Below are 9,366 nucleotides of genomic sequence, written 5' to 3' on the forward strand. Positions count from 1 at the left end.
AAATCATAAATATTTTTATTTTTATTTTTATTTAATTATATTAATCTATAAAAATCAATTTTTACTCACAACATCAAGATATTAATATAAAATAATTTTTTAAAAAATTAACCTAATAATTTGAGTTCCGACAGTAGTCTAGCACAAGCCAACAGTAGTCAGAGGGTGGATCAGTGGTGGTATGGCGTTGCTCGGAGGGAGCTCGGTGGTGGTGGCTCAACAGTGGTTCATGGTGGCTTGGTTGTGGTCCAGCGGTGGCCCGATGGTGGTCCGATAGTTGCCCGGTGCTAGCTTAGTGGTGGTCTAAACTCAAACTCAGAAAACGATTTACGAAATTTAAAAATAGAAATCATTTTCCGAAATTAAATAAGTTTTTTTTGGTCAAACCAAAAATATTTTTAGTCACACCAAATACCAAAAAATACAAAGAAAAAAAATATTTTCTAAAAATATTTTATGTTGAAACAATCGAAACCGTAAAGTGATTAGATAATACGAGATACCGTACAGTAGTTCAAATGTAATGTTTATCTACTGTAACAAACATATGTACTACTTATATATATATATATATATATATATATATATATATATATATATATATAAGTGAATTGAAATCCATGTAAAACGACTGAACAAGTGAGGAAATACAATCATAATTGAATTTTGTGTTATTTTATGCATAACGAAGACGACCTCCAATTCAAACATGAATACTTGAAGTATTAATATTTGCATACATTCCATATATAACATTCATGGGCATCAGATAGACTTCAAACACAATCAAGACGCCCTTTATTTTAGTATATATTACACACGCAGCAAATTCATGACCATAGTACTAGTGATCTTGCATTACAAACTTATCACGGACAACATTATTTAGTACATAGAGGGAGGTTGCCGTCTAATGCGGACCGTTCATATAGCTTCGTCAATGTGGCAACACTTGAAGTTGACACGGGTCTCCATAATGCGGGCACAATGAGGGCATTTCATATGCTTTGGGATACTTCCGGAAGTGAATGGGATGTCAACGTGACAGCAGGGGCGATTAACCCCTTCATCATGACTCTCCTCATCATACTTTTTCAAACAACCTATAAAGCCAATCTTCTGCAGTACTTTACCCTTCCAGTTTTGAAACTCTCCCAAGAACTTCAGAATGATTTCCCCATGACAAATGACCTCCACTTTAGACAGGTTGCTCACTATAACCCATTCACTCTCATTCCTAAAGGAAAGCAACTTTTGGATTTTTTGCATCTCAGGGTCCTGATTGGTGTCTTTGTAAATCTTGGAGAAGAAAAGGCTTTCTATTTTTTTCCAAAAATGCCCTAGGCTCTCGTGGTCATCATTCTCTTTGCTGTCTTTTCCTATGCAAAACGACTCTATGGAAATCCTAGCTTCCTTTATAACGGGATCATTCTTCAGGGCAGCTGCTTTCTCTTCAAATTGTCGGATCCAGGACTCTTTTTCCTTTCCTCCGTAGAAGAAAATGTGCTTGTCCTTATCATTCATCTGATTGTACAAGATATGTCAAACCACAAATTTCTTTTGAATTCACATTATATATGAATTTTGCAATGAGAAAGTCCATGCATGTAAATACATTTAAATTTTTTAAAATAACCTTACCGAGTCCTGCAAATTTGGATAAATTCCAACCATTATATCCCCTATCCAATTCGGTTCCTTCACCAAAAGTTCTTCAGCCGCTTTAGTGAAAGGGAGAGCCCTCATTCCCCACACCCAAATCATGTGGAGTGCATTAAGGTGCTCCACCTTCCCTTGTGGGTTCATCACCACCAGGATAGGCTTATTCTCGAATTTCCACTTTTTCTTAATAAAACTTATGCCTCCTGCTGGTGCAGAGTACCGCAGTGTGTACCACACCATCTGAGACTGCAGCCCCTCAAACTTCTTTTGCAGGTCATCGGTCCATTGCTCCACAATTGGGATCCAAATAATTTTGTACTGATCATCCTTCCTTATTCCATCATTGATTGGCTTTAGAATCGAGATATCAACAGTAGAGATGTCTAGGCCCGAAAAGAACAATAGAACATTCTTCTTTTCCAGCAAGTCGATGCTAACCTGTTAGGGAAACACGATTATCAAAATTAAGTATCAAATAGATTTTTCTTGATGTATCAATTGCGCATAATTTAGATGAAGTAGCATAATATTCAATAATTTTCATGCAAGTGTGGGGTACGTGTAACCATGATTACACTCAATTATATATAAGTACATTGATGAATGCAAAAGTTTCAAACAAGCTTGAAAAGGAGAAGAGCTGACCAATTTGTGTTGTCTTAATTGACCATTACTGATGCAATTTTATTTTGTGCAAATTTCAGAAAGCTTTTTTAAAAGGTACGCTATAAGAGCTAACCCATTCTTGAGTAGAACCATCAAAAAGCTGCTGCACATTATGCTCGGCGAAAATCAGGGCCTTTAAAACCTTCATGATGAGGGTAGCTTTTCCAATGGTGTCCTTGAGTCTCCTATAAGCTTGTACTTCCTCTGCGGTAAACAAGAAATAATTTGTCAGTGTTGTTGCCTATTTTTTAAGTCATTATATTGCATATGTGCTCCTCATGAATAAAATTCGATCGCCAGAGGCTAACTTGTTTGTTGATTGATAAGATTTATCTGCTTCGTTAGACTGTCTAGGGTGAGTTTGATTTTATCATCAAAGGGCGATAACACCTGTGTCGTGTCCCTGAAGTCATGAAACCATGGGCATTTTCATTAGATACAGCGGTGAATTCTACTCAATAAATGCATCCCAAAATACAGAGATAGCACAGGTCAAAGACATGCAAGAACTTACTCATCGCTAGTCAGACAGCACATCTGAGTCGTGCAAGCTACAATAGTTATGATAGCCCAATAGACATCCACTGGGAGATGGCCCATGGCAATTGATGCTGTTACATTCTGTGTATAATCGATAGATAGCTTCCCCAACTCAAAGATGGAGTTGATGACTTCCATTGTGGCCTTAATCAGGTTGTTAAGTTCAACAATCTCTTTTCTGTAGTTGCGAATTAGACTTGGACGCTTTAAGATGGCTGGTACTCGTTTTAGTATTCCCACTGATGAGGCAAGTTGGTTGGATGAGAAAAGTTGGGCAAGGAGCCAGAAATCCCCGTACTCAATAGAAAAAGCAGCTAGTGTCAGCGCAGCCTTGGCATGCCATGAATAGCTTTTGAGTTTGTTAAGTATTGACATTGTTGTTTCCTCAGCAGTTTGTTCACCCGGTGTCTTGCATGCCATCTAACATTGCACATATATTTGTTATTATGGAAAATGCAAATACAACTATAAAATGTTGATCACATTCATATTATTCCTTGTATGCCAAAAACAGTGGGAAAAAAAAAAAAAAGAAAAGAAAATGGATGCGGTCGTGCAATTAAGATCGATTTTTTTTGGGAGGGTGCACTACAAAAATCACAACAATTGGACGTGTGTCTATAGTACCGATTACTGTAGACACGCGTCCAATTAGACACGTGTATCTTAATACACGTGTCTAATTGTACCGTGTCCACAATTGGACACGCGTATTAAATACGCGTGTCAAAATGTTATTTTTTTCTAAATATAATTTTTTTAATTAAATAGAATTTCAACAATTAGACACGCGTATTTAATACGCGTGTCCAATTGGACGCGTGTATTTAATACGCGTGTCCAATTGGACACGTGTATTAAATACACGTGTCAAACTGTCATTTTTTTTTCCAAATATAATTTTTTTTTTAATTAAATAGAATTTCAACAATTGGACACGCATATTTAATACACGTGTCCAATTGGACGCGTGTATTTAATACGCGTGTCCAATTGGACACGTGTATTAAATACACGTGTCAAACTGTTATTTTTTTCCAAATATAATTTTTTTAAAATTAAATAGAATTTAAACAATTGGACACGCATATTTAATACACGTGTCAAACTGTTATTTTTTTTCAAATATAATTTTTTTTAATTAAATAGAATTTTAACAATTAGGGACGTGTATTTAAATACACGTCCCAGATTGGGCACGTGTACTGAGTACACGTGCCCAATTGTTTGGTTTCTCCCGGTTATATGTGTTTTTTCCCGCTTATATATATGTGTGTGTATATATATATATATGTATATATAATTTTTAAAATTCAAATAATATAATAATATAATAATAGATTAAATATATATATATATATATATATATATATATATATATACACAGATCGGAAATGGGTTTCAGAAACCCATTTCCGATCTGAATTCTCTCTCTCTCTCTCTCCCTCTCTCTCTCTCCCTCTCCGTCACAGCCGCGCCGGCCAGCGTTCAGCCACCGCGCATCCGCCCTTCCCGCCGGTGAGCCGCCCTCTCTCCACCTCTCTCTGCTCGGTACAGTGTTCTCGGTCTCTCTCTCTCTACCTCTCTCTCTCTCTCTCTCTCTCCCTCTCCGTCACAGCCGCAGCGGCCAGTTTCCGGCCACCGCGCATCCGCCCTTCCCGCCGGTGAGCCGCCCTCTCTCCACCTCTCTCTGCTCGGTACAGTGTTCTCGGTCTCTCTCTCTATCGCTCTCTTCCTCTCTATCTCTTTCTCTCTCTCTTCCTCTCTATCTCTTTCTCTCTCTCTCTCTACCCCTCTCTCTCTCTCTCTCTCTCTCTCTGTATCTCTCCCTATCTCTCTCTACCTCTCTCTCAGTATCTCTATGTCTCTCTCTCTACTCTCTCTGCCTCCCTCTCTCTCTCTGGATCTCTACGTCTCTCTCTCTCTAATAATGTACCGTTTGTTTTTTTTGTATTTTTGTGGTCGAAAATAATAAAATTTGGAAAAAAAAAAACAAAAATTTATTAACCCAAATAAATTTAAATAAACAATAACAAAATTAAATTGAAAAAAAATCCCAAATTTAAGTTTTAAAAATTCAATATGGATTTTTTTTTTAAAAAAAAAAACGTTTTGACACGAATATTGCAAATACACGTGTCAAACGGTTTGACACGTGTATTTGCAATACACGTGTCAAAACGGTTTGACACGTGTATTTAAATACACGTGTCAAATTTGACACGTGTATTTCAATACACGTGTCAAAATGTGCAATTAGAGTCTTGCACATCTGACACGCGTAAGACGCGTGTCAAAATACTCATGGCAAACATTTTGACACGTGTACAGTGCCGTACACGTGTCAAAATGCACGTGGCAATTTGACAAAATTTTTGTAGCGGTGGGAAATGCTATTTTTTGTTATTACCTCAAAAGAAAGTTGCTTGAGTGTGCACAGCGCGGGGGGGCTGAAGCTGGGCGCCTTTTCCTCCAAGTTCTCATCGTGTGGCTGAGAGCCCTATAATAAGTGACGAAAAATTATGTCTTTTTTTTTCCTCCTGGCTCAATTTACACTAAAAATAATTTCACCCCATCTAGTTGTTCTCTTCCAGAATAAAACGTGTTAAATCTGAATTGAAGGCTCGTCATCTCTTTGCCATTTTCAAGAGGACAAGGCTGGGGGAGGTTTTTGTACTCATGAGTCATAATCTAGAAAGTGTTACGACAATAGTGAATCCCAAAAAAACTAGGACAACAAAAAAAAAAAAAAAACAAAACAAAACAAAACAAAAGAAAGGGAAAATCGCGTAATGATAGAAACATATATATACCTGCACCATATTGTCAACAATATGGGTGGCTCGCTTAAGAATGTTTTGTGCTACTATGAAAAGAGAGTCTGGATCAAACGTTTCGTCAGCATGGTCATCATGAGTTGCATGAATTTTGTTCATGATCTGGTCGTCCGACATGGTTAACACGCTCAGCTCACCCTTAGCAGCTTGCTGTGCGTTCTCAGAATTGGCAGCCATGGGGTTGTACGTACGTGTATTATAAAGCGCGAGAGGCTAGTTGGCTTGTGCTGCTGCAATAGGTAGGCTGGCCTATTTATAGCCATCAGAACCGCTATGCTTATCCAATTTCACCACCTAAGTGGGGGTCCCAGCTGCAGAATGCGCGTGTGTTGAAACATACGTCGTATATCAGCTTATTGGAGAGTACTTTACTTTAGCTATAATTAAAAGTGGAGTGTTAGACCTCCTTTTAAGTAATTTGTTAATATTTTTAAAAAAGAAAAAAAAAGAAAAAAGAGTAATTTGTTAATATTCATTTGGAAGGATATAAGTATAATAAAAAATTAAAAAAAAGAAAAAAAAAATCAAAACAAAGAAAAAAAAAAAAAAAAAAAAAAAAGGGGAGCATTTAGCACCTTTAATTTAAGTAGATGGGTTTGGTCGGTTTGTTCACGTGTTACACGTTTTTTTTTTTTTTTTTTTTTTTTTTTTTTTTTTTTTATATATATATATATATAAATTTGTAAGGGTGAAAAATATCACAGATTTTGTACATGTGGCACGTTCTTATGCCTTGCTTGTGAAAACATTAAATTGATGTGTAGGATTATAGGTAAAGTGGGTAATAAAATATTGGGGACATTTGTTCCCACGGGTATCCTGCTGAATTTGGATCTCTCCATTTGAAATGAAAATGAAAATCTTTATTTATGTTCCATTTGTTTTGACATAAAATAGTTTTTGTTGTAAAATATTTTTGACGAAATTATTTAAAAAATAATAATTTTCTCGAAAATATTTTTTAGCGTTTGGTTCGTACGAAAAAATTACGAAATGTGAAAATGCAACTGTCGTCGGAATCTGGCAATGTCTGGTAGCCGTTGCCGGTTTCCGGCGAACATGTTTGGTCGGATCAGGCCAAAATTGCAAATTCTGGCTTGACTCCTCCGGATCAGGCCAAAATTGCAAATTCTGGCCTGACTCCTCCGGATCCGGTCAGATCCGATCGGATCCCAACCATTTTGGTCAAATCCGGCGGGATTCGTGGCCAGATCTGGCCGGATCCATCCAAATCCAGTCGGATTCCGACCATATCCGACGGGATTAGTGGCTGGATCCATCCAAATTTGGCCGAATCTGGTTAGATCCAGCCAGATTCCGGCCATTTTGGCCAGATCCGGCCGACTTCTGACCATGACCAGATTCCAGCCAGTTTTTAGGCCGGAATCTGGTCCGCCAGCATCGGCCATCTTCGCCGGATTCCAAAGCTGGCAGTATTCTGGTGGCTGGATGTTGCCGGATTCTCATGCCGCCTGGATTCCGACAACTGACCATTGACGAATCCCGGCAATCGGATATCAAACATGCTTGCAAGGACGAAGAGTTTAATTTCGAAAAATGATTTACGGTTTTTTTCATAAATCGTTTCCAAAAATTAAAGAAGGTTTTACGGTCAAAGCGAAAATGATTTTCGTTAACTATCATTTTTCAAAAATTATTTTACGCCAAAACAAACGGAGCATTAGTGTAAAAGTGAGGGTATAATTGTCTTTTCATATTTCATGAAAATATGAAAAGACAATTATATTCTTACTGTTACACTAAACTGAGAGAATCCTCTCCATTTGAAATTGAGACTTAATGATTATAACAACAATAACCATCTTTATTTGGGGCGAAATTTCTAGGATGGGCACAAAAATTTAAGCAGAAACATGAGAACATCGACCTTTCACTTTAGGATCAAATATTTTATAATTATTTGTTAAAATTTAAAAAAATTCAGGTAAGTGATTATAAGAAATTACTTATTATACTCATATGATTGGATAAATTGTTAGATTATCCAATTTTTATTTAGTTAAGTAAATTTTATAAGTACTTTCTCACAATCACCTACTTAAATTATCTCAATTTCAAATAAATAATTATAAATAATCGAAATCCTTTTGACATTATTAATGTGACATAATTCATCTTCTCTGCCAGTAGTTTTTATTCACATTAAATAACAACATAATTTCATATAAAGAAAAGCTGAAAAGGTTAGATAATTATAGAGGTAGAATGTGGACAATTATGCAACTACACAACTATTTTAATATCACCTTAAAAAACAAGTCTTCACTCATTACGTGCAGAATTAGTCGGTAGAAAAGTTGATGTTAAATGGTATTGCCTTTTTAGCAAGAGGAATAAAATTTTCTTTCTTTCTTTACTTATTGTTGATGTCAAATTTCAAATGTAACACGTGCCAGCTCCTGGAGTTCCCGGATCTCGAACAATTAGAACAGAAGCCTGAGAGCAACTTTCTCCAAGTCCTGCAAAACAAAAGGATCGGCGGGCTTTCCGGCCAAATCCCCTCCGACGATCAAATTAGTAGGAGTTTTTTGTATGAAGGATGGAAAATCTTCTTTGGATTATATCACCTGGAAATATAATGTTGTTGTTTTTATTCCCTCGTTCGTTCTTTATTGTCCCCTTTTTTCCTTAGTCCGTACGACCATTTATTACTCTGAGATGCTTATCTTTTCCTCATTAATGCCCTTCAGCCGTCCCAAATGGTCACCTCACGCCGCAGTTCATGCTTTCCTATATGGCGGCGGGTGTCTTTGACCCGATGGACCACTGCTTTCCTATGAAGTGATTTCCCCCATTAATGCCCTCATTTAATATTTCACTGTTCCGCCTTTCTTCTCCGGACTCTCCGTGTCATTGCCGTCGGACTCTGCGCTTGTCCGGGGTCACCAAAAGCTCTTTTTTAATTTATGTAAATTTCCCTAACAATTACCCCCCGAATTCTCTCTCCTTTTCCATAAGGAGACGGGAATTCCGGCGATGCCCGTCGAAATCCTGAGAGGCCGGACCCTACATTGGTCTGTCTTTGACGCTTGGGTTTTGAGAATGAGGATCTTAGTGTCGCAATTTCAGGCAGTGGGTATCGGACATCCCAATTACTTGTGGGTGTCATCTTTATTCTCCCTTGGTATGGGGAAGCGAAGTGTTTGTCCACGGCCCCGCTTTAAAGCTGATATCTATAACCCGTCTACCATGGGTGAATTTCAATCGTCTTAAACGGGCGGCCGTTGGAATGCTTTCGTGCTGGTTAATGGTGCCCAGCCTTTAAGTGTGGGGTTCCTAAAATAAGTAATTGTTCAATGACTGAAGTGCACCTTTTCGGTTACCGTGCTGACAGTATGAACGCTCGCCGCCATCAGTCAGACAGTCGCGTCCTCTCACCTTCCAGAGGCTGTCAGCCTTATTATAAATATCTCCTGTTGACATCGACTCCGATCATCCTTTTCCATCGTTTATCCTGTTTTCGTCTTCTTCTTCAGCTCCATTAGCTCTTTCGATCACCAAATGACTATCACTCGCAGAGGAGATTCAATGATTAGGGGCCACGCGGCTACTTCCGGCGAACCATTTCCTTTGGCCATTGTGCCACCTCCGGTTACAAGACCCGGGGCCGTTCGTTTGGTGCCGCCGGAAGACCGGCTGG

General features: G+C 38.0%; 1 protein-coding gene across 1 annotated transcript; it reads right to left on the reverse strand.

Moving 5' to 3' along the window:
- Positions 1–704: 704 nt before the first annotated feature.
- Positions 705–5,894, reverse strand: LOC133858772 (protein SIEVE ELEMENT OCCLUSION B-like). The gene is made up of 7 exons (XM_062294234.1): positions 5,682–5,894; positions 5,279–5,368; positions 2,843–3,288; positions 2,637–2,731; positions 2,402–2,532; positions 1,642–2,100; positions 705–1,524 (listed from the first exon to the last, which is right to left on the reverse strand). Exons 1-7 carry the CDS (start codon positions 5,880–5,882, stop codon positions 925–927), a joined length of 2,022 nt encoding a protein of 673 aa, XP_062150218.1. The 5' UTR covers positions 5,883–5,894; the 3' UTR covers positions 705–924.
- Between the last annotated feature and the right edge of the window lie 3,472 nt (positions 5,895–9,366).

This window comes from Alnus glutinosa, chromosome 1 (genome assembly GCF_958979055.1).
Source record: "Alnus glutinosa chromosome 1, dhAlnGlut1.1, whole genome shotgun sequence".
Classification (NCBI taxonomy): domain Eukaryota; kingdom Viridiplantae; phylum Streptophyta; class Magnoliopsida; order Fagales; family Betulaceae; genus Alnus; species Alnus glutinosa.